Source organism: Siniperca chuatsi, linkage group LG3, assembly GCF_020085105.1.
Source record: "Siniperca chuatsi isolate FFG_IHB_CAS linkage group LG3, ASM2008510v1, whole genome shotgun sequence".
In the NCBI taxonomy this organism is placed as follows: domain Eukaryota; kingdom Metazoa; phylum Chordata; class Actinopteri; order Centrarchiformes; family Sinipercidae; genus Siniperca; species Siniperca chuatsi.
In genome coordinates, this window is record NC_058044.1 from 5,370,613 (window position 1) to 5,396,524 (window position 25,912).

Consider the following 25,912-nt stretch of genomic DNA (forward strand, 5'->3'; position numbering starts at 1 on the left):
GCTCAGTTTAATTTAGCAACATGTCGCTAGCAATTATTTTTGATATTTTGCATCCAGCCATTCCACTAGGGACATTGCTTAATAAGATAAATTAAGCTTTTGTACTGTGAATAAAGAAGGAGCTCAGACCAACATTAAACTTTGAAGAACAAAAATAAGTAGAAACTGTAGCAACCCTCATTTAGAAAGAAAAACTTCAGGAGTCATAGGTTGAAAAGCTATCTCACTTTTATATGACACTAGAATGACATTTAAGAAAACAGGGGAAAAAAACATGCATTTTGGAGAAATAAAATTGGGTTGGAAAGATGGAGGGGAAAAAGAGAAAACACACTCTCCAACACTCTGGAATACATAAATACATTAGCCTTTCAGTGACCTTTCACCATACCAGACCTCTCACCATATATTCTATCTATACGAGTCTCATACATCTAACTGTACATCTACTGTAGCATATTGCATATCTCAAATAGAGGGGGGTGGTAAATAGTCATTTAATACTCTAGCTTCCCTGTGGAAGGGAGATTATACAATTGAATGAGAATAAGGAGGGAATGAAGACAAAGTAGAGAAAGAGATAAAGACTGAGGTGTCTTCTGTCTCATCGCAAACAACTACAGAAACATCCTGCAGTGTTTTGACATTGACATCTTTGTATGATACGTGTGACTGCTTGTGTATTTAACATGTACTGTATGCATGTGCTTCAATGTGTGGTATATCTGATGCTGTGTGTGAGTGCATATAGGTCCACCTGAGGTCTACCTGCTTTCAAATATTGTGACACAACTATATTATATGATGGGTCATCACAATTTGCCAAAATGTCTGACAAACAAGTGCTCAAAAGTTACAAGTTACACCAATTTGGACCACATTGCTTGCCATAGTGTATTTTCTAACATCTTGCTACACTCAAGCAAACCTGAGTCAAATAATCCTTTGGGTTCAATGAAGCAAACAAAAACTGAGAAACCAATCTTCTGAGTGCCTGGAAATCTGACAGTACATGGAACCTACAAGAACCCTACCCAGTGTTTCACACACATATGCTGAGCAACCTCAAGTGTATTATCAACTGCTAAAGTGTAATCTGGGCTATGTAACGATGGCAGAGGGTTATAAAGGCAATTTGATGTCATTCAGTTCACCCTGAATCTCCAGACTGGTCCCACAGAGCAGTGCACTTATATACGTCAATGTCTGCTTTTTTTTATTTCAAACTGGTGTCAGTGCTCCTTCATACACTCAAATAAACAGAGCTGCACTGGGTGGACACTAGACTGAACCAGTGACAATCACTGAACTTAAGAGGTGGTGTATTGACACTGTGTTGTCAATACACCAAGACTGCTGGTACCAAATCAGAGCCTATCAGAAGATAGGCACATTGTTCAAATACAAGTTATCAAGCTAATGTTAGCCACTGAATGTATCTTTATTATTGTATGGTCAGTTATTTCCTGAATTTTCTCGTGGAGTTTGATTCAAAGGCCCAGTATATTGTGATGGCAACAGGTTGGGATAAGGAAACAAGACTAAGAGTCTACAGTCATGCTAGCAGCTCTGTGAGGCTGCTTGGCATTCACATGCCACAACAGTTATTGCAATTCATGCTAAGGAGAAATCCGTGCAATTGTTGTGCCAATCCATGTAGAAGATCTTGAGATATTTCAATAGATAAGTGAAAACTGTGACCTGCCGGTGGCCCTATATTAAAATTCAGGGGATCACCACAGTTATGAGGGTTCATCATCTGGACACCATGAATATTTGTACAAAATTTCATGGCAAACCATCCAATAGTTGTTGAGATATTTCAGTCTGTACCAAAGTGGTGGACCAATGCCATCCCTAGCGCCATGCTGCTATCATGGCTAAAAATGATTGACACAACTTCAGCAATGACTGATATGATTATTCTCAAAGGTTCTAGGTAGATAGTTAGCATGCTGACAAGAATTTACTCACTGAAATAGTTTGATAATGTAACCTTTTCAATAGCATCTTTGAACCACCAAGCACAGGAACCAAATCTTTCTTTTCTTCATCACCTATTAGCGTGTCTATTAGCTCTAAGTTTTCAGACTAAGCTACTGACATTAAACTATCAGACACCAACAACTGTCTGAAGCAGACACTGTTGGTGTTTTGTACAGAGGGAGAACTCGGGGAAAATGGGATGACATCAAACTGTCTTCTTACGTTGTTAAGCTTTTAATGTACATATTATATTGAAATGTTTTGTTTACCACCTACTTTGCAAAGTATATTTTTGATCTGTAGTCAAACAGTCAACAGTAGAGGGTGCAGATGCTGAGAAAGTCTTTTGATGTGTTGGGTATGATAACATTTCAATTTTTTGTGTTTAAATCTGTTAAATACAGGTTTTAGGAATTTTTAAATGTTTTCGGAGAAATCCAACATACAGTTTTAAAAGTCAATGGTCACTTCAGTGACACATGTCTTACATGTGTATATACTATTAGCATCAGAAAAATCTTTGAAAGTAATGGATGTAACTTAAAGACACTTTTAAACAGTATGTTAGGTAGCAAAAGATTATTTGCCAATAGTTTTGGGCCCAGGTCTGCACTCAATACATTTTAGCCCTTTCATGGGTATGTAGAAAGCACAGAGTTCACTCTGAAAGTGGCCAATGCTTCCACTAACAACCCACGTGTATTCTCAGCAACAGTCACATATCCATTCTTCTATTCAAAGAGGCCTTTTGTCAATTTTCAGACTAGCCCGGCTCCTTGCTTGTCTTGGTCTCCCTCTCTCTCACATACGGAGACAGACAAGCCTACATTCACACAACTTCAATACATTGAAAAGAACACAAAATATACAAGCATTCAATTTTCTGTTACGCACTGAATCTGCTAAAGAGGAAAAAAGGTTGGTCGATGCTACTGTTAGCGATGGTTATTAAAAAAAAAAAAACAACCCTGTACAAAGTTCAGTTCTTCCTCAAAAGAAGCTTCAGAGTTTGCCATCTGTACAATGTTGATGACACTGTTATTGCACTAAGGTTGAGGGCACGTTGGGTTAAGCAAGTTCTGTTTTTGAAATTGATTTTTTTTAGCACTTTCATTTAAATAACATCACCTTAATAATCTTCATCAATCACTGTAATTTTCAGGCCTGTCTCTCTAATGGCCATCCAAATATTCTGTATTTCAGGATGACTCAAATATAAAGCCCATGACTGCCACATCTGTCAAGACTGAATCCTGGTTATGATAAAAGGCTAAGCCCCATGTCATTATGGTTAAGTCCTTTCAAAAAGCAACCACATTTACTGTGGAAAAGAAAGGAAGGACGTCAAAACTCAGAAGCAACTGTAATCTTTTGAGAAATGACTGATCCCAAGCAGCCAGATCCGACGAGGAGAACAGGTGGTTCAAAGACAAAATAGAATTTTAGAGTCGGGTTCACGGGACATGTACTGTATTAAAAGTCTCTCCCTGCTCTGTTCAAGGTCCAGAAATGCAAATGGTTAAAGAGTTCCACTACAGAGAAGCAACAAGTGTTTCATCTATTTCTCCTGGAGCTTGTGTCTGTGGGCCGACTGCTGCTTTTCATGCTGAAGCCTCTGATATCCCTTTCCTCCTCCTCAACTCTCGCCCTTCTCTCCGTCCAAGGGTTGGACAAGTAACCATGGGCATCTATGCCGTAGAAGTGGCGTCCGTCTTTACTCCGGGCAGATAGATTGGTTTGGTCCAGTGAGCCTGTGCTGTTACATTTCTTCACCAGCGGGGGTGCCAGAGTACCTGGGGTCAGCAGCGACGTTAGTGAGAGGCTGTTCAGTGTTTCTGACAAGTGTTCGCTGGTGAGGGTCTGGCGGCAGCCATCCCCACCTGCCCCCGTGCCCATGTCCTCATCTGATGGGTCCATGGAGTCCTGCCGGGGGCAGCCGAGGCTGGTGCTGCCACCACCGCAGCTGCTCTGGCTCCTCTGGTGCCCCCTGGTGGCTTGGAGGGTAAAATTAGTACAGCGTCTCTTTAGTAAAAGGTGGCTCTGGTCTCCTGTGGCCGGTCCCTGGGGGTCTAAGGGGTGGCTGGGGAGGGGGCAGAGGAGAGGCATGGGGAGATCCAGATCTCGAGGTGGGGAGACGCTGAAGCTGAGCCCTTCCTCTAGAGTGGTCTGCAGGCTGCCCTCTGAACTGCATGTGGCCAGGGAGGAGTCACTGTGGGACGGGTGCTGCACACAAAGGAGGGAGGTGGTGAAAGAAAATGAAAGGAAGCAATTAGTCTTTAGTGGGCAAAAGATTATTGGTGGTTTGCACCAACAGGAAATTTTAACTAAGGATTAGGATTCATCTTAATTAGTTGTTTAAAATGGTTGAACCAGGTTTAAAGTTAATCCATCTGTGTTGCACAATTTAAATTAAATCCTGCAGGGATCAACACTAACTTTTAAAAGTGGTTGCCAGGCTGGCAACCAGGCATCTGCTTTTGGTTGCCGAAACTGAAAATACGGTTGCCAGTGCAGTTATATGTCGGTTTAATAATGAAAATGTGACATAAAAGAATGTTTAAAAGCTTTATTACAGTAACCAAACCGAAGTTTGTGTTTTATCTGATACTTTACAGAATTTGACTCTTAAGTGTTATTAGTTAACATGTCCAACCTCAATTCCTGGTATACAAAATATCAGCATTCGTTTGTGATGTTGATGGGTTAGTTGAACTTTTCACTCCAGTTCCAGTTCCAACTGTAAAAGTAATATTTAAATATCACTAATGCAACAAATATTTAAAAAGTATTTATTTTGGGGTGCACGTTTTGCTATCCCTATTTTTATATCTTTAAAAAGTAGGGGCGTCACGATTCTCCAAATCCGTGATTCGATTTGACTTTAAATTTTAAGGTCACGATTCAATTCGATTTAAACTTCTTTTTTCAGCACTGACAGCTAAGCCATTGTTAGACTATCGTCTGTGTCAGTACAAAAGTTCTCTGCTCAGTTGAGACTTTCTTGGTTTCTACAATTACTCCGCAGAATTGGAGTTCCAAGAATTTAGTGAAACCTCTCTTCAAAGTTGCAGCTTTGTAATTTGCCCCAGAAAGTCCGGCGTCACCTCCTGTACGCCGGTCCAGACGAGGTGGCAGGCTCCCGGGATAAGACGGCCCAGACGATGAATGGATGGTTAGTGGGTAAATGGCGTGGTGGGTGAAGAGAAGACGGATCCAGACTGTAAGGACGCGCGTAAGTATGCGTGGGTGGAGAGAAAAAAAATACTGGCAGAATCGCTGATCCTGCTTTTGATTTCGAACGTCCAAATCGAAAACGCCAAGAATTTGTTGCCAATTTTTCAAAATGGCAACCGTTACTGTCGAGCCCTGTCTTGGATTAGTTGAATTAAGTTAAATGACTTAAACCAAAGTTGTGTATTAGCTTAAACCCCCATAAAATACAGTATGACAAATTATTTGAACTGCCCTTCAAGGCTGTGTACTCCCACACAGATGTTGCTTATTCTGGCTGATTAGACCTCTGTTTAGGTTGAGATGGGTGGAGATATGCTCTTTACCCAACTCAATGTACCACAAGGAATGATCAAGGTGTAAGGTCCTGCCTTAACAGGTGCAACAGGAGAGTGACGTAAATGCCAATTGAACATGGTCTGTGTTTGCCCATGTAGCATTTGTTTAACTGAAATGGGCATTATTTCTAATCCTGGCACTGTGACTTCCATGCTCTCAGTATACAAGCTCTCAGTAAGTAAGATATTATGAAAAAGGAGAAATAGAGGGATTGTCAGAAAAAGAACCAAAAGATATAGGATAGAGAGAAGAGGTGTAGAGAGAAAGAACACCAGAGAAAGATGTAAAGAGATGAAGGAAATACAAGAAAGGGGACAGGAGAGAATGTGAAGAGCATGAGCCAAGAACAACGGTGTGCACAGAGTCTGTATAAGGCTCAGGGCTGGCCAGGCTAATTAGCTGAGTGCCGCAGAGCTTTACTGTAGCAGCTGAGGATCACAGAGGCACTCAGGCACGAGCTAAACAAACCAAACAGGTAGAGGAGAAAGAAAGAAAAATCTGTCTCCATGGTTACACAGGAACAAGAACTAAAATAAGGGCCTTTTCATTCTTGTTTGTTTCATGCAGGAGCCAACAGAGGGGAGGTGTTAGATTGAATATGAATTAGATCCTAGGTTTAATTATAACTAAATAATTTCTCCGGAGTTTCACACTACAGTACGACATCAATGGAGGGTGGTAAGTGTCATGTGTATGTTCACAATTTGGTAATACAACGATTTGTGCGCAATCACTGCTGATTAGCTACTGAAGTCATTCTGAAGTCTTTAGTTTCTGAATAATAGACCACACAACAAGTTGCTGTTTTACATCTAATCATATCACTCCGCAGTCAGGTGTTTTTTTTCTAAACAAATGTACTATTGCCACATTTTGACAAAAGGATGTTGCAGCTCAGTTACTGCAGACAGACTGCAATCAAATCATTTTCAATCAATATTTTTTGTCAATGATTAGTATCTTTGATACTGTGTGTAGCCATATATTATGGCATGTTACAGTATCAAGCTTTCAGATCACCGTATTTGTGTTCACAATCTCATTTTACATTATTCCTCATTTGGCAAATCCCATCTGACTGCCTGAAGTGTTTTTGATGCATGACAACTTCGGTTCACTGAATGTTCTCTTAGTTATATGTTTACACTGTTCCTTCATGTCTTTGATGTGTTGCACAGAGATACTGATGTCAGGTCCTTATTTATCTATCCATCCATCTGTACACAATACCTGAGAGCTCAGGGGCCTGCTGTTGGCTCCGGGTGAGCGGAGGGAGGCCCAGGAGGCTGGGGAGGCCAACCTGGACAGCCCTCTGTCTCCTGGGCTAACACCTTTCCCAGGACTGCCTGGATGAGCTGCGGCAGCTGGGTGGAAGAAGTCTGCTGGTAGGTGGAAGACGGGTGAAGACCTGCCACCACCTCCACTGCAACTTGCTCCATCTCCACCTGAAAAGAGAAGGTTTAATACAGCTTTGTCAGTGCTGATGTTCATATTTTTGTTTATTTTAGTGTATTTAATTGTTTACATTTTCCTAAACCATCTCTAGTCAGGGTGGAAATGGCTCCAAAAAGGTTTAGCATTCAGACAATCACTAGACATTTGACACTTTCATCTAAAACCTGTGACAAATGTTTTTTAAGCAGCTCAATGCAAGATGATCCAGCGCACTTACTCAACAGTATCATGATTTGATACAGGCCACAATGATCTCTTTATAGAAAGGCTAGAAACATGGGTTGGGCTCTCTCGGGTACTGTTCTAGACTGGTTCAGGTCTTACCTAACAAGTCGAGACTACTTTGTTGAGTTCTGTTGAGACAGAGTAAATATTTCTTGTGGTGGGCCTCAAGGTCCTGGACCTCATTCTTTTCTGTCTGTACATGCTGCCATTAGGTTCTATCATCCTCAAACATGAAATTGGTTTTCAATGCTACGCAGATGACACACAACTCTATATCTCTGCTTCACCTGATGATATGAGCCAAGTCTGCAATTTTGTAAATTGCATTTCAGAAATTAGTTATTGGATGGCTCAAAATGTTCTTCAGTTAAATTAGGATAAAACAGAAAATTTGGTTATTGGGGCATAGGGAGACTTAGATTCTTAGCCACGGATGTAATGTTAAGGGAATTAGCACTGAGGGTCATTTTTGATAAGAATTTAAATTTTGAAGCACACACTCAGAATATCACAAAATTGCCCTTTTACCGCTCAAAGAAAAATGTTGAAAAAGTTGACACAAAGCTGCAGTAAGGGAAAAATGTCCATATTATTGAAAGTGGACACTGAGTAGTAGAAAATGCATTGAAAGGCTTAGAGGGAAATTACATTTTAAAAGTCGCCTTAGAATTTGGGTTATCTTATATTTGGACCAATATGGTACCTCCAGTTAAATATTTTTGCCCCCAAAATATTTACTATTTTTACATAGTGACACTTGCTCTAATTATTTCTCATGTTAATCAAGACAATTTTAAGACTAAAACCAAAACAAGTGATGAATTTCTGTAACTTTTTTCTCACAAAGGATGTCATCTTAGAATGAAAGTCTTAAACTCGAACATTTTGCTCCAAATAAGACCTCCAACGTTTGAGAAACTAACCAAATGATTGATTAGAATATCAAAAGAAAATTCACTATCTCTCATGGGAAACAAATCAAAAGTGCTAACCTTACCTGAATTTAGCATATTTTAGAAACACAAAAGGTGAGCTTTAGAGCAAGTATTTCATCCCCAAACTGAAAGCACTTAGGAAATTTAATAATTAAACAATAGTTCGATCTTTTATATGGGTCTCTGAGATAAAGAGCAAAGTAATATTTTTTTGTTGGCAGTAAACATACCATGTAAACAACTCCTCCATGTCTTCAGTGACATCGTGTCTACAACAGTCTGTGATGTTGTGTGCTGTTGAACAGTCTCCCTGAATTGAAATTAATTTGCCTCGCTCCATCTATTTTGGTTGCATTTCGGGGGGTCGGTGAGCCATCAGCATACCATAACATGTCATTCATCAACATCTCTGTCTGTGTCGCAACTGGCATCATCTATCACTGCTTTAATTGCAGTGGAAGTCAATTAACTGTGTGGAATATAAGACACATCCTTGTGTGTCTGTGTCGGCTCCAGAGACGTTATTTAAACCATACTATCAATGTCACATCAAAGTCATGGCTTAATGAAATCGTGGTGGTTAAATACCAGTGAGGGTCACAAAGAACACTGATAAGGATAATAAGGAATGCTGATGAAAGGTAACATTTAGAGGGATTATTTTAATATGATTGGATGATGTGAAAAATTCAATTGAACCATTTTGCTGCTGTTGGATGAAAAATGAACAAAAAGCAGGTTTTACTGAAAGGCAAAATACTCAGATTCTCATTTACATTTTTATTATTGAAATTATATAATGGGAATCTATGTCGTAGGACAAAAGCTTTCAAGTCACTCAACAATAACCTAACAAATGTTAAACGCCAAAAAGGCAACTAAGTTGGTTTTTGTGATTTACAGTGACTTTGACTGCACATATTATTGTATTTAAAAATGTGTTCAACCTCAGTGAGTTGTTATATTAAACCAACCTTTTCTTGATTTCTTGTAAAGAAACACATATTTTACAAATGTTTACATTCAGTGTTTCTTACCAAATCGCACTGTGAGTCTCTTTGAGGTGTTGAATGTTTCCATCCTCATAAAAACATTTACAAAGCCTATCAGTCAAATAGCTTAAAACTGGCAGCAGTAAAGTATATTGTGTTGGTGCGCGCATGTGCATCCTTGTGAGTTTGCATGGGATACAAACGAGGGATTCTCTCACAAAAACAGTGCTACATGGCACTATTAATGGTCAGAAACATTTACCATGTTTGGCTTTGTATTCACATCTCAAACTGTCTGTCAGTTATGATTGATTTCCTTTTTTAGTGTCTTTGATACTTTTTACTTTGTCTGCTAATTGAAAAAGATTTTATCAATTGTTTGTTCCTACTGTATGACTTTTATTTTATAATATACTTTAATATCAGACATTGAATGCCTGTCTCCATCTTGATTAAAGCTGGTGGACTGTGTAAACACCAGGGACAACAATAGAAATATGTCCATGAATTTATCTGTCACTCTATCCCTGACAAAGTCAAGGTATGTTTTTTTTTCTCACAAATATAATTTTGCCAATAAAGCAAACCAAACATGTTTGGCTCACCTGCCAATGGTCAAAAAGCAAAGAGGAATTGTTTCCAAAAATATGGACAAGAATATGGGCAAAATAATTCATTAACATATTCAATAGAAATTTATAACTAAGTAATTTTTCCATTATGTTTCTTGTCGTAATCTGTGTTCATTCATTAACGCAATTGAGAAAAGGAAAAGACCAAAACTGTAACAAAAATTCGAATGTTATTAAACTGTATAAAGGTTACCAGTCGGTGTTACACCTCTACATTTATCCACCAGAAACAAACTTTACAGGCATCTGCTGTTGGTGGGTGTTTTAAATAAATTCTCCATACCTGAAAAACAAAAGCATTGGCTATTTGTTCAAACAACTTCAATAAAACTATGTTTATGTTCAGTAGCAAAGCATGGAGTATAATAATGCTCTTATACTGCCACAAAACTGTTATGGAGGACTTTGGGGTGAATGAATGGGCATAAAAAACACAGAAGCAAAGCAAAACACTCACATAGGTAGTTTTGGAGTACAATAAAAATCTACTTTTTTGTTATTTAGGTGTGAGAACTTGTTGATTTCAGGACCTGCCACTGAGATTCATTCACTCTGGATGACAGTACTAACTAAATACAGTATCTTAGATGCTGTACTACCATCATGTGTACTCCGGTACCTGTGCAATGTGCCGGGCTTGACTGCTCCAGCGAGGGAGTATTCAACTGAGGATGGACGCCAACCTCAAACAACTCCTGGACCCCCTCCTTGTTTCCTGAGCTGGAGGGACAAAGCCCTCTGTAGCCCCCCTGGATGGGCAACTCCTCCGAACTATGGGAGTCACTGCTGCCCCTCTATGAGTGTGATGTGTGATGGGAAAAGGAAGGAAGAGAGAAATTGAAGATAAGAGGAGCGAGTGAGAGAGAAGGAGAGACAAAGTGATGCAGAGAGAATAAGCATGATATCCAGGTGCACTGATGTTCACTGGAGCAAGATATCAAACTGAAGCCTTTCATTTCCCCTTGTCATAATGGAAATCTGAGTACAATTTGTTTCCAATTTCAAAAAGCTCCCTTTTCATGTCCCTTCCTTTATCCATCTATACAAGTCTGATTAAAACTGGATGTGGTAAAAAAGAAAGTAACGGCAGGCTTCAAAGCTTCCAATTGCTCGGCAGGTGTTGTTGGTTGTAAACTGGATCAAATGAACTGGTCTTCAATGACACACTGATGAAACAGGCCAGGTGGAACCGCTGTGAGTTGAGAACGTGTTCGTGGGAAGATGGAGATATGAAAGACATGCTCACACACACGTATCCCAGCATGCCAATATCAAGAGCACGGAGGGATGCAGCCGTTTTAATCAGGCAGTAAAGCATGTAAATAGTAATTAATGATGATTAGCAGGATTGAAGGGGTGTGATGATGAGATGTGCTGTGACTCCCCAAAGCCCCAAAGACAAGTACCTGTGTGTTTGTGTGTTTGTGTGTGTGTGTGTGTGTGTGTGTGATTATTACATCTAATGATAATTTTTATGACACATATCAGGGTTTAATCTTACAAACCTTAATGAGTGGCTGGTTTAAATAAAACTGTTTAAAAGTATACAGAAGTATGTAGACTGACATGCCCATATACTTTGGGCCATATGGCAAAATCTATGCAAACTCAGATAAAGAATAATAAAACTGATGTTTAATCATTAAACTGTATTCCACAGTTTGCATTGTAGACAAAATTCTTCACATGTGTAAACCTAAACTTAAACAAGTACTTGTGTTAAGTTTTTATTACAGTTTGCTTGATATTATTATTTTGGACAATGGAATTTTGTAAAACAATAGCACAATATGATCATATTTTTACAATAGAATTCCACTTAAAGTCAATACGTGATAATATTGAATTTTCCCAAAGCCCCAACTATGTGGATGTGTGCATGATGTGTTTGTGTGTTCATGGTGTGCAACATGTGTGCAGGCACACGTGGCATGTTTATGTAAGAGTAAAATCCAGAAGTGTGAAATGACATTGAATGTAAGTTTATATGTGTTTCCATATGTGTGTGTGAGTACCTTGCTGTCTCTTGCCAGCAGCTGGTAGCTGCTGTGTTCATCCAGGCTGAGGTCATCAGGCAGCGCCAGAGACGATGACTTGTCTGACAGCTGCTCTGACATCAGAGATGCCTGCTCCACCTCAGCCAATCGGATCTGTCAGTCACATACACAGTAACCAGTCACGTTGCATCTACAGTATAATTTGTCAACAGGTAGTGATGTCAAGACACCTTGCTACTGAATCAGAACGAGAGGAGAAGTGGTGTTTGTGATGTCCAAACAAAAAACAGATGCACATGATTAGATTTAGTGAAAGCAATTGGGGAAAAAACTTCAATTATTAATTTAAGTCCTACAAACAGAGAAACTGCAATGCACAACATCAAAGTATGTCTCAAGAAGAATGGCATACTAACTTTAACCCAGTTTGAGTTGTTTCTTTTTTTTTTTTTTTTAGAATAAAAGGTACATGAAACTAAGTTAAAACAATAATATATGTGGTACATCTATCAGACAGTTTTAAAGGAAAATGAATGTTTTTCACAAAGTGATTGATATCGAAACAGGTTTGATATACAGCAACATAATCAGATTTGATAAATCAGACAAAAAATTCTGTAAGAAAATGGCTTGTATAAGTAAAAAAAATTAAAATTGTGTTACACAATGATGATCAATTGCCTGATCAGTTTCAATGTTCTATAAATATTATATCATATTTGCATTCCAGCCAACCACCATGCATGTCAATACCTTTTATTTGCACAGAGAGAACCTTAAATATCCCGCTAGAGGTCCTAGGTGAAGTAGTGATTATACTGTATGTACTTAGATAGCAATTTAATGCCAGAAGCACAAGAGCTACCCAGTTAGGTCACACTTTTTAACATGCATTCTAATATCTAAGATACATCGACAGTAAGCTGCTCTGACTCATATATGACACACACACACACACACACACACACACACACACACACACACAACTACACAGCTACAGAATGTAATATGCAATCTGCACATATTTCAGGTTGAAATCATGGAATCGCTTGTGCTCTGAGCTGAAATTGGTTTTAGTTCTCATATGTGAGTAATGTTTTCACATGTCTGTGTGCGTCATGAGTGAATGCACCTGGTGAGCAACCAGGAGCGTAAATCATTTGGTGGTGAAATGTATGGTTGGACCTTTGAGAGAGACACTGCATGATTGCACAAGGCAGAGGAAATGTCTGAACATTCTTACCCGCTACAGAAAACAATATGGTGCGAATTTTGACAGCTACGCCCCTCAATATTGGATATAGCTATTTCTATCTTTATACCAAATAAAATCTGGGTATTACCTGTATCTGATTTTATTTTAAATGAAATTAAGTGCAAATCAGGATGATCTGATTATAAAATGCACATTTCAAGTGCATATATCATGAAGCCCTATCTCTTTCGATAACTTTCATGGATATAAATTTTATTTCGTCAGCTAGCAACTTCCACTCAATACTGTCATGATTGAAACGTTTGTGGATGAGGGTAGCACACATATTGCACATTGTCATTGAAGACAAGGACATTGCGCACAGAAATTTATTTTTTTTGCAATTTACTCAAAAAGCACAGCAATGCCACAGCTATGAAAATACTATTACAATACTGACCATATAGCATTGATTTCAATATAATGCAAAGCAACTCCAACAAGAAGGTTTTTTGCTGTAAACTACATTTTGAAATCATGACAGCTTATAGTATAAGAACTTATTTTAATATTTTTGGGGGGATTTTAATCATTACGGAGCTGAAATGATCACAGCATGAGTATCACATTGCTCAGACAACAAATCTAAACAGAAGTAGAACAGCTGTTATGCTGGTATTCCGACCCCAGAACAACAATGAATAAGTTGGTATGTTAAATAAATACAAGAAATTCCACAGCTTTGGAACATGTGTAAGATTATTTATAGCTCTTGATATTTATGTGTTGCATCTTTTGAGTATATTGGCTTTCTGTCTGGGGATAGATACGCAAATATGTAAATAGATATCACACACTGTTGCTATGTGGATTGGTAGAGCTCCACACATTTATGAGATTTAATCATGTTAGAATTGTTCTACTCACTCTCACACACCATGGCTGATGTGATATGGTATAGCCACATACATTTATGGGATAGACACATCTTTCTTTTTCTCTCTCTGTATTTTACATAGAAACACACTGGATTTGTTTATTTCTGGAGACATGGTTTGTGTGAAGAATCTAACTGGTTTGATCCTGAACTGCACAAAACATTAGAGCACTAGTGTATATTGGGGAGTATAAAACGTGCCTCTTTTGGAGTACAAAAGCTTGTCACTGGGGCAGAACCCTATACAAATACATTAGAGTACCCTTTGTCTTTCAAGTTAGTCATTTTACCAGTACAATACCAGTACAAAAGTACAATTATGTACCCCAGTTTACCAAAATGTACTTCTAAAGTATTGTATTTTTTTCAGTTTTACACAATATTGGCAATATTTAGGAAATCTTTTTTTTTTGTAAACTTTTACTCCCAATTTGGAATGTTTCCCCTGCGCGGCTGAATGAAGCTGCTGCCCCTGATGCATGTGGTGCTCGTTGAGAGAAAAAAGCCTCTGTTAACATGTCTACATGACTAAAAACAAGTATGTGTGAATGTGTGTACGACCCCACTAACCTCTTGTGGGTGGCCCTTACAGTCCTTGCAGACAGGAGGAGAGCAGTAGTGGTGGAAAACTGAACCAGAGAGGTTGTCAATCATGTCCCCTTCCAATGAGTCCTTAATCAGCAGAGATACACTGTCCAGCCACTGGCTCTCCTGCAACACACACACACACACACACACACACACACACACACACAGTATTGACCCTTTGGTCTATTTGTAATCGGTACAAAGAAACAAAGAATAGAACAGTATGTTTCATTAGAACTCCAGAGAAGATACCATACATTTATGGCAGACAGCTATAACGTGGTATGGATGCATATCATAATTGTTAATCCAATTAAAGCAGTAAAGTCAGATACATATTGTAAGGCTGCTTCTGAAACAAACTTTGTTTCTTTGTTTTTCTTCTCTTTTATTATTAGTATTGAAAAATTTGGGGCTCAGTGTCTTGCCCTAGGACATGTCAACATGTGGGCTGGGGGTAGCCAGGATCAAACCGCCAACCTTCCAATTGGTGGACGATCCACTCTACCACCAAGCCACAGCCACCCTTTGAACTATGCCATTAAAATTCAATGCAACCAGAGAATGTTAGCTGTACACAACCTTACAATGGGTGTTGAAATTTGAACCAACAGCATTCTGGTTACAAGCTCAACCTCTCAACAGTTAAATATGCCGCTTTGACTCTCACACAGGTAGGTTAAAGGAATAGTTCGACATTTTGAGAAATATGTTTATTCGCTTTCTTGCCGTGAGTTAGATGAGGAGATTGATACCACCCGATTCTATGTTTTACAGGGGGTTACATGCTGGACTGTTTCTTAGCAACCAGTGTGGAGACTCTAGGAAGTTACTGGTCCCTGCCAAGAAACAGTCCAGCATGTAACACTATAAAATGGCGAATTGTCGTTTTTACACTTTTCTGTACAGACTAAACAAATGAGATATAATAAAAATCCCTGTTTCTAGTCTTTATTGCTAAGCTAAGATAACCAGCTGCTAGCTCAAGATTTATATTTCTTGTACAGACAGCAGAGTTTAATCGATCTCATCTCTCGACAAGAAAACAAATAATGTTGAACTATTCCCTTAAATTATCACCACTGTTGCCAATCTACATACTGAATGGAACGTTATACAATTTATTATGAAATCAACAACTGTCACTGCCAATTATGATAACATGCTAATTTGTGTCTTCGATGGTTGCTGCAATGGGCTGCCGGCATCAGCTTGTCTGTCTGTCAGTCTGTCTAGATAAAAGTCAGCATCTGGCTAATGGTTTTTCTATCATCAGGTTTCCTGCTGAGGCTTTGTCAGTTCTTCGGACTAAAAGACTTTTTCTCACTTTGTCAGTCTGCCACACGCTTTTGTGCAAATTTATCTGCCCCTCTGACTCAATGTCTTGTCCATCTTTCTCATCTGCTTGAAATTTCCTTTACTCTTCTCCTTTCTCTCCCTTCCCTACATCTTTGTACAACATCTGTAATACACACTACACCTTATGTTGTTTAATTAACCACAATCTGTTAGAGCTGGTGTAATTTTCAGTTGCTGCTGGCAGGTGCAAGACACATATCAATGACTTTTGCCTGCTTTAAGCTGAGTCAGAGGGGCAGATGAATGTCAATGTTGTAAGATTAATTGCATGATTCCTTGTCCAAAAAATGATACTGGTCTACTTTAGGCACTGGAGAACCCGAAGTATTTGGCAGATTCCTGTGTAAAGATTTTACAAAGTCGGCTGGATGAATTGAGGAAATCAGATGAGAAATCAAATGAGGGAGAGGTCTTAAGGGTTGAATTTGGACAATAAACGAAGAACAGCTTAACTGTTTAAAGACTGTTTCTCATTGCTTGCCTGTTGTCCCACAAGCACATGAGCGTCCAAGCTGTGTGCCTCTCTCTCCCTATTTTCTCCTCCTTGTCCTCCCTTTTCACTCAGGCTTCTCTGTGCTGGACCATCAATCGTCCTGGGACCTCTCTCTCACTCTCTGTTTTGGTTCTGGATCTTCATCCTCCAGGAGATTCAGTCTCTCCCTCGTGTCTCTCTCTCTCCCTTGTGGGCATGTTTTCCTTGTCTCGCTCTCCCTCTGCATTTTTGTTTCCTTTCTTCTGTCTGTTTGAATAGTGTGCTTGAGCTTTGCCTCTTCTGCGTCTGTCCTCTTTCCAGGTCTCCGTGATGGAGCGGAGGTCATGTGGCTCAGGTCCTATCTGTTCGGCAACACTTGGAAGTTGCTCGACGTCCCCCAGGATCCATGTTCTTCATATGCTTATAATCTATCTATCTATCTATCTATCTATCTATCTATCTATCTATCTATCTATCTATCTATCTATCTATCTATCTATCTATCTATCTATCTATCTATCTATCTATCTATCTATCTATCTATCTATCTATCCATCATCCTGATTGTATATACTGTAATTTTACAATGTTGGTCTTTTCTGTACACACAACATCTATTGCATGTTGTCCGTACTGGGAGAGGGATCCCTCCTCTGTTTCTCTTTCTGAGGTTTCTTCCACTTTTTCCCGTTACAAGGGTTTTTTGGGGGAGTTTTTCCTTATCCGAATCGAGGGTCTAAAGACAGAGGGTGTCGTATGCAGTACAGATTGTAAAGCCCCTTGAGGCAAATTTGTCATTTGTGGTATTGGGCTATACAAATAAAATTGACGACTGTTCAGATTTCCCAGCCAAAAATCTATTTTTAGGAAATGAAGCTCACCCAGCCTTGGATATACTGAATCTGTCTGTAGTGAGCCTCAAAAGACATCATGCCTCTGACATTGACAGTTCACAAATTTTTTTTTCAGCAAAACAAATTCATGAGACAGTATGCCAAAACATGCAGCTTCCACATACAAGTGCACCCATTCTTTAGCCTGTATGTATATAAGCTCAGTTATTCTTTGTCATCAAGATGAACACAGGCCTCAGTTACATGTTCTAGCCTCTACATTGCAAGTATTTGACAAGCACTGACCATCCAACTAAGTCTATAAATGAGTGAGTAACCACAACTTAAGACTGATAGCACACAGTGGTGCTACATCCAAACCAGCAGGATGTAGCAGCCCAGACACAATCCAACCAGTTGTAAACAAATACACAGTTATTGGTTATCATCTAAACCACTTTATTTTGAGGTAAAACTAAAAGTAAATGCATCCTAAACGCCTACTTCACAGGAACATGGTGTGCGCACAACAACTACATTACAGCAGGTCAAAGTTTCTTTGCCTGTCAGTAATTTTGTCACCATTCAAGATCTCAGCAATTAATTTGATTAGTACAATGTACTCCTACAAGTTGGATATTTCCAGGTCAGTGCAACTTTCCCTGCTGCCATGTCTAAAGTTTAAACTGCTTGTTCCCTCCAGTGCCTGCTCTTTCCTACTCTCTCCATATGAGAGTTACTGCTAAAGGGTATGAGGTGAAGAGGGCAACCACAGTCGATAGCCAGACCTTGGCAGCACCCACTGATGTACAATAAGCACACATACACATTGTTTCAAGTGTGGGGAGATGCACAGCAAGGGGTGAGGCAGCCTGATTGATTGGCTAAGCTGGGGGCCTTGGTTGTGGTAAATGGTGCCCATGACCCTGTTTGATTCACTGCACTGCCATCTGGTTTCTCCCATCCCATCCCAGAGAAATCTCTCATCCACTCTGAGGATCCTCTTTATTTTACATATATATTATTATTATTAATTATTTATGTTTTCCCCCTCAAATTCAATATGATGATTTGAAGACATTTTACTGTATATCTACTGTATGTCTGTAAGTCAGTCTTTCACTATTTAAAAAAAAAAATTATATATATATATATATATATATATATATATATATATATATATATATATATGCAGTACTGGAAACAGCAAAGATACTGCGCAGAACCCTCAAGCTCCCAGGCCTCTGGTAGAGGACCCGAGCTCGAAAGGATGAGACCACCCGCGGAGGGTGAGGGACAAAGTTATATATATAAATAAAAATAATTATTATGGATCCGGTCTGTAAAAAGAGATTTTACCACAGATTAGTTTTAGATTCATTTTTATCTGTATCCAGATATGCATAAAAAAAAATCAAAAAACTTGTTCCTTTACCCATGGTCTAAAATGTTAACAGGTTTGTTGAGAGATACCGCTAACAGCAAACAAACAGGACCCAAAACATAACGTCTTTGGTGGAGGTATAATAATAAACATATTATAAATACTGTGTCACGGTTGTCAAGCAAGGGAACCAAGAAAATAGTGGTAGGACCCAAAATGCAGACACTGAGGCAGAGCAGGTGCAGTTCAATAATTTAATAAAGTACAAAAGCTTACACCGATGACAGGTAGTGGTCGAAATAAGGAAAACACATCCGACAGGTAGCAAGCTAAGTCTAAATCCAAAGTCCAGGCAAGGTTCAGGAGAAACAGAAGATGAATAATCAGGAACAAAGGGAGGGACGCTTGGCATGAAAACAATGACAATCTGACAAAGAGATAAGGGAAGCACACAGACTAAATACGCTCAGGTGAAGGGAGACAAGGAGACACAGGTGAGACTAATCAGGGCGGAGCAAACAATCAAAACTGAAGGAAAAAGCAAACAAAGACAGGAAGCAACACTACCAGACACATGAGGGAAGAAGAGTCTTTCAAAACAAAACAGGAAATAACGTACATAAACCCTCAACATGCTGTTGATAATCTTCCAAATAATCTTACCAAGATCCAAGGTCCATTAGTAGCTGTTAATATAACATAATGAAGTTATAATGTAAAGAGTGCATTGGATATGTTATAGTGAGTATGTTGTGTGATAGTTGCTGAAGACAAGTTGTCTGCCTGAAGTAGCTTGCAGGCTTTGCTTAATTTATGTGCCACTGATTGTTGTTAACGCTTTGTCTATACAGGAAGCGTAGGGACAGCAGTATGCCAGCAGCACAACAGCAGCAGCTGCAGTCCTCCATCAGTGTTTACACTGAACCTATACAATCATGACACACAAAGTTGTCAGTTGAAAGAAAAGAAGCTTGAAGCCTGAAAAAAGATACTTCGGCTCACAGGTACAGTATATACATAGTGAGTGACTTGAGAGACGCTATGCAGCCGGTACGTGTGATAGATGATTCAAAATTGGAGCTGAAACATGTTCTGCAACATGGTGTACAGCCCAAGCTCTGTAGTGGTGTGTGTCTGTTCCTGCCTGCTTCGCACTGTACATCAACCCTTTGTTTAAAAAGCTGGCTCCTTTGCACCCATCAAGTCGACTACAGTTAAAAATGACCAGATAGTTATTATTTACCACTCTATAAAAGATGTTTTTCTCTCTTGGTGTCTCTAACTTTCATTCTCTGACGCCCTGCAAGCTTCATACTAACTAATTATGACAAATAAGTGTCCACTTCAAGACATTTGATTTTCCACTTATCTTTTGTTCATAAATGATGATCATCTACTGCTGAAGTCATTAAGTTCTTGCAAAAGCATGAGCCATTCAACATTAATCAATAGGTCTGGCTTTGTTACATGTTGTGTTGGGAATTAACTTATTCCAAATATTGCACCTTCTTTTACATTAACTTTTTACAAAACTTGGATGGACGTTTTCTATTCTGCAGATATGGAGTTAAAGGTGAGACAGGGATTCTACACTTGAACTCTTATCATCTTTATTAGCATAATACAGCAGAGACAAAAGGAAGAAATTCACATTTTGACACTGCGTAATTTATTCTATAAACGCTAGACTTCCTCATATGAGCTGTGCATTAATTTCTGACTTAACTGCCGACTTATGTCCACAGGGAGCCTTAATGATCCCAGAAAACCCTGGAAATCGAATGAGTTATTTGTGTGACTATACAGTATGTATACAGTAATAAGACTGAAATAAGTTAAGTTGTTATAATGAGCATTGTGTTTTGGCTTGTTTGCCCACACCACTTATACACTTTCTTCATGAGGAAGCTGCATGTATGAGGGTATAAATGGCTCTGATTGCTGCTGATTTGTGCACTTGGTTGGTAGAAACCTATTGTTTATGCTCTCAACTTTCTTATGTTATTTGTACCTCTTAATTGATCACACTTCAAAACAAGTCGAACCTGACATGGCTGGGATTTATTTTTGAGTTTAAACTTTCAATCAAAGAATTTGTGACTGGATCATTTAAGGATGTTGTGACAGTATCAATAAGAAGCTGTAATTCCCCTTTTATAATATTTAAAATTGTATCTATTAGGTTAGGTTTCTGGATGTTTGTTTGTTTAAGTACTCTCAAGTTTTACATCGCACTTAATTGTGTTAATGGTTTTATTTTTCTTTTGTATCCTTATTTTCCTTCAGCCATCATGTTTGTTGTGATTCTGTTTTAGTTTAGTTCTCCTTGGAAAAAAAAAATCTAAATCGCAATATGAATGTACAGAAAAACTGTCCGAACACTGTGCATTTATTCATTTCATGAATAAAAGCAACTCTGGCTGGATGTGCAGCACCAAGTGTTGCTGCAGATGAAGTTAATGAAGTCTTGAAATAACCAAGATAAACATGCCAATCATGTATTGTTTAGTTTAATATCAGAATAGGCCACAGGCTGTTTACACATTGGGCCTCATGCATTAACATTTTTGTATTCTTATCCTAAACTTCTCTTACTTTTTTCTGTGAGGCTTGTTGGTACTAGTGTTCCAAGTCAGATTCACCAAACTCTTTTAACTGCAGAGACACAAAACATAAATAATTTGTTTTAACCTGACTGTCCGAACACTGTGCTAATATCCTGACAAAGCCATTTGCTGGCTAATCAGAATAGAGATTTAAAATACAGTGCATATAGGAAGACACATGAAGAGTTCCACCTCTTTCATCACCACCTTGTATTTGCACAAGTAGGGCAGTGGCATTTCATGAATAAAAGCAACTCTGGCTGGATGTGCAGCACCAAGTGTTGCTGCAGATGAAGTTAATGAAGTCTTGAAATAACCAAGATAAACATGCCAATCATGTATTGTTTAGTTTAATATCAGAATAGGCCACAGGCTGTTTACACATTGGGCCTCATGCATTAACATTTTTGTATTCTTATCCTAAACTTCTCTTACTTTTTTCTGTGAGGCTTGTTGGTACTAGTGTTCCAAGTCAGATTCACCAAACTCTTTTAACTGCAGAGACACAAAACATAAATAATTTGTTTTAACCTAACTGTCCGAACACTGTGCTAATATCCTGACAAAGCCATTTGCTGGCTAATCAGAATAGAGATTTAAAATACAGTGCATATAGGAAGACACATGAAGAGTTCCACCTCTTTCTAATCTCTCTTTTTACTCCTCTTCTGGTTAAAAATACCAGTAGGCTGACAGACAATGAGCTATACACACAATGAGACTGTGGCAGAGGCTGCCACCCACTCACAATCCCACTGTGTCTTCCAACCCTTCCACTGTCAGACTCTCTCTGTTCTCTCCTCCCTCCTCTCTCACCCATTGATTCAGTGTCATTCTTTAAGATAGATGACAGTATTAATTTCCTTTGGTTTGAACCATAGTACAAAAGATTACTTGGGTTCATTAGATTGACAGGCCCAGTTACAAACAAACCAGGGCTTAGTGGTAAAAAAAAATAAATAATCCCAAAAGAAATTGGACTCAAGCCCAGATAACATTTGCTAAAAGGGTGGACACACATTACAATTGTTGGGTCGATTATAGTTATGACAAGCGATCGGACAAAGTTTGCCTGAGTCTATTTTAGTCTGGGCCAGATGATGTTGTTGGTAGGGAGATAATATCATACAGTGTGTGGCTGTAATTATTTTTTTAGCCACTTGGGGGCAACAGAACTGTCAGCAGAACAAGCTGTAAAAACAATACTGACATATGACATATTGGTAAAGAGCAACAACTCACCTCTCGCAAGATTTAAGAGCGAGACTTCTGTTTCTGGTTAAACAAAAAGGATCTTACTCTTTAACAAAAAGGTCTGTAGGGATCCTCTCCATAATGTTGTCAGACACTTAGAATAACATTCTGAGCCTGTCAGTGGCAAAAACAAGCACTTTTAGTGGACATATGTTTGACAGGCGCAATTGCCTCCAAGGATTACGTTGCAGCCATTGCAGCTCCTCTTGTGGCTGCGGGCTGAGACGATCTACTGGACCAATTCGAAAACCTTTTGTACCTATTAGTCATTTAGACCTCAAAATATGTAAAAAAATAAATAAATAAAAATAAAAATAGGGCCCAGGTTTAAAAATACTGGAATTAATCTTTAAAGGCGATAAAATGCCAGTGTTCCATTTACAGCTTGTTTCTGCTGCCTCCAAAAATCTAGTTAAAGTTCACCTCACTCTTATAAAGTTCATCCACCTCCAGCTCTCTCAGCACAGTTTACGGTCCTTGTTTCAAATGTCTCTAAATTCACAACCTCATCATTTTGTATTTTTCCTCAATTTTTTGCCAACTAGTTTTTGATGATGTCCATTTCTGTTTTGGTACAGGAACAAGCAAAAGTTGTGTTCTTGCTGGATTTCTGGGGTTGCCGAGATTCTGTTGTGTCCTGTATTTACTGAATTTGTTCCATTTGTTCCATATGTGTCCCTTTCTATGCATGCCGGTGGTGATGTTGGGGTTTGTTGTCTTTACATGTTTCTGTAATAAAGGTCTGTTCCCAGCTTTAACATAACAGATGAACTTTGTCTACTGAAAATTTCGGACCACATGAAGAAATAATATCACATATTCAGCCCAGACTGCCTCTTTGTTGTTATGGCTTTCTAGGTATAAGGCACAGCTGGCAATCGGATGCAAACTCCCAGCTCCTTCTAACTAATCAGTGTTTACGGGTCATTTCTAATGAGCCACCTTGCAGTTTATTTGGCACCGGTGTCACCTGCCCAAACACATTAAAGTGAAGGAGTGAACACTCCACCGTAGACTCGCTTGTTGCAAACACACCTTTAGTCACTCCCCACAATCATTCAGTCAATAAGTTGGATCAAGGCAGTTGGTCACTCATTCATTAAGCCACTTGCTCATTCACTTGCTGCAGCAATCATAGTCACTTGCTCTCCTCTCACTTTTTCTCTCTCCTTATGTTGCTCTCAATTTTTATTTGTTCTATTTTTCCCTCTCTCCATTTCCTGATTTCTCTTGTTTCCCCCACCAATCCTTTGTTTATGCCTGTTTATTTACTTGTTTTTTTCTTTCTGCCTCAGCAAGCGTACTTCTAAAAATACCTGTTCTCATCTGCAGATGCTATAATTTTATGTAAGTGTGATTATAAATGTAGCATGTACTGACTTGCTGTTTGAGATACAACAATCAGGGAACTGAAGAATGAGAGCCACCACCACCACTGCCCCCATTCAGGGTGTTTTTAGAATTTTAATATCTTTGCATGTGTGGGTGTGTGAGCATGTGGTTCCTCTGCAGAAATTTTGGTGTTGTGTGTGTGTGTGTTTTAGCATTTTTGTATGCATGTGCGCAAAAGTCATCACCACCTTGTATTTGCACAAGTAGGGCAGTGGCATTTCATGAATAAAAGCAACTCTGGCTGGATGTGCAGCACCAAGTGTTGCTGCAGATGAAGTTAATGAAGTCTTGAAATAACCAAGATAAACATGCCAATCATGTATTGTTTAGTTTAATATCAGAATAGGCCACAGGCTGTTTACACATTGGGCCTCATGCATTAACATTTTTGTATTCTTATCCTAAACTTCTCTTACTTTTTTCTGTGAGGCTTGTTGGTACTAGTGTTCCAAGTCAGATTCACCAAACTCTTTTAACTGCAGAGACACAAAACATAAATAATTTGTTTTAACCTGATGAATGCCACCTCTTCATGATGAGGTGTGTGTCATGAGATTTGATCATTTGCATAATCACTCCCCGTAAAATGCTATATAAGGCAACATATTCCACTCAGTTTGTGGGTAAGTTCATTCACAAAAATGTTACCAAAGAGTAAAAAGAAGAATTTCATACCACAGAGCTTCAAGTCCTGCTTTTGGAAATCAGCAGACGGCAACATAACAGATATAGCAGTGTCAGTAGTGAAATTAGGGGACCCGAAACAATTAGAAAATATTAATACAGAGGCCAACATCGTGTTATCACAGGAGCACACTGTGACAGACATAATGAATGATATGACATGAAGTTAGACGCTATAAGATGTTTTGCTAAAGCAAAGTGGTCCATGACTTAGATGGGATGCAGCTGAGGGGACGTGACAGTGATCAGTGATGGAGATACAAGACGAGAAAATCTTAGCCTATACAGCAGGTGATAATACAGTGTCTACTACAGTGGAGGATGTTCACCCTGACAGCGACCTGCAGAAAGACACAGACAGGTACCAAAATTCTCCAATAAAATCCTAAAATTGAAAAAATAAAAAATAAACCAAGATAAAGATGGTGAGCAGAATATTAATTTTACATTAAGTTTATTTAAGTTATGTCACTCATCACAAATCTGTTATTTTGGAGTGGTTCTTGCATGAGGCCCAATGTTTTGTTATCAGTAGGGTTGCAACTAATGATTTTTTTGATGAATCAATGGATTATTTGGTCTATAAGATATCAGAAAGTTAACTTGACTTACTGGTTAATCGATTAATCATTTCAGCACTCAGTGGCTGGATGTTCTAGATTCCACACTCTTGGTGCGACAGCAGTGTCTGTTGTTAGCTAAAAACAACACCTCTCAGGCTGTGACTATCACTGAAGTGGTACTACACTGTAACTCATGAAATGCATCAGTGCAGTGAGTGATTAGATTGGTGATCTGGTGATTATATTGTTGAATGTGATATTGTGACTGATGACTCATCTGCCTGGAACAGTTATCTGAATTCAGAAAGGATGTAATGCTGCAGGGAGTATGCAGTTAGGAGATCAGCAGTCTCAGAGCCCATCAGCTCCCGCATGATGAGCTTCTGGTGAAAACTGGCCATGATGTTGGATGTAACCACATGTTCCAGGATAGTATATGGAAGACATTTGCTTTACTGTTTGATTCAAATGTTGCTGATCAAAGATATAAATCACAGTTGCTTCAACAGCATTTATTTCAATGTGAAGGTCTAATAATCATTGTAATGGTTATATATAACCTCGACACCTAAATGAACCAAATTTTTCCGAGTTTAACCTAATCACTGCTGCCTGGGAGAGATTTTGAGATCTCCATTTAGTTGATCACCATGTTGATAATGTACAACTAAACATGTTCAATGTTTGCAGTACAAGCACATTGGCACTCATATTCTGTTAATTACAGGTACATACAGTAATGCTCAATAAAACTAAAACATAAAAAAGTATAATTATGTCACAAATACATCAAATGACACTGACAGGCAAGGTTATGGAGGTTAAATGTCTGCTCACTGATTGTATATGGTTC

General features: G+C 38.8%; 1 protein-coding gene across 4 annotated transcripts in view; it reads right to left on the minus strand.

Moving 5' to 3' along the window:
• Nucleotides 1-210: 210 nt before the first annotated feature.
• Nucleotides 211-25,912, minus strand: part of LOC122872873 (voltage-dependent T-type calcium channel subunit alpha-1I-like) — a 216,761-nt gene continuing 191,059 nt past the window's right edge. For 2 of the 4 annotated variants that reach the window (XM_044188930.1, XM_044188929.1), the window contains exons 34-38: nt 14,495-14,635; nt 11,811-11,945; nt 10,415-10,589; nt 6,787-7,001; nt 211-4,209 (exon numbers count right to left, since the gene is read on the minus strand). In XM_044188930.1, the coding sequence (XP_044044865.1) occupies nt 3,541-4,209; nt 6,787-7,001; nt 10,415-10,589; nt 11,811-11,945; nt 14,495-14,635 (1,335 nt within the window). In that variant the 3' untranslated portion in view covers nt 211-3,540. Of the gene's footprint in view, nt 4,210-6,786; nt 7,002-10,414; nt 10,590-11,810; nt 11,946-14,494; nt 14,636-24,228; nt 24,289-25,912 lie in introns of those variants that run through there. The other 2 variants (XM_044188931.1, XM_044188932.1) reach the window with 2 other exon arrangements.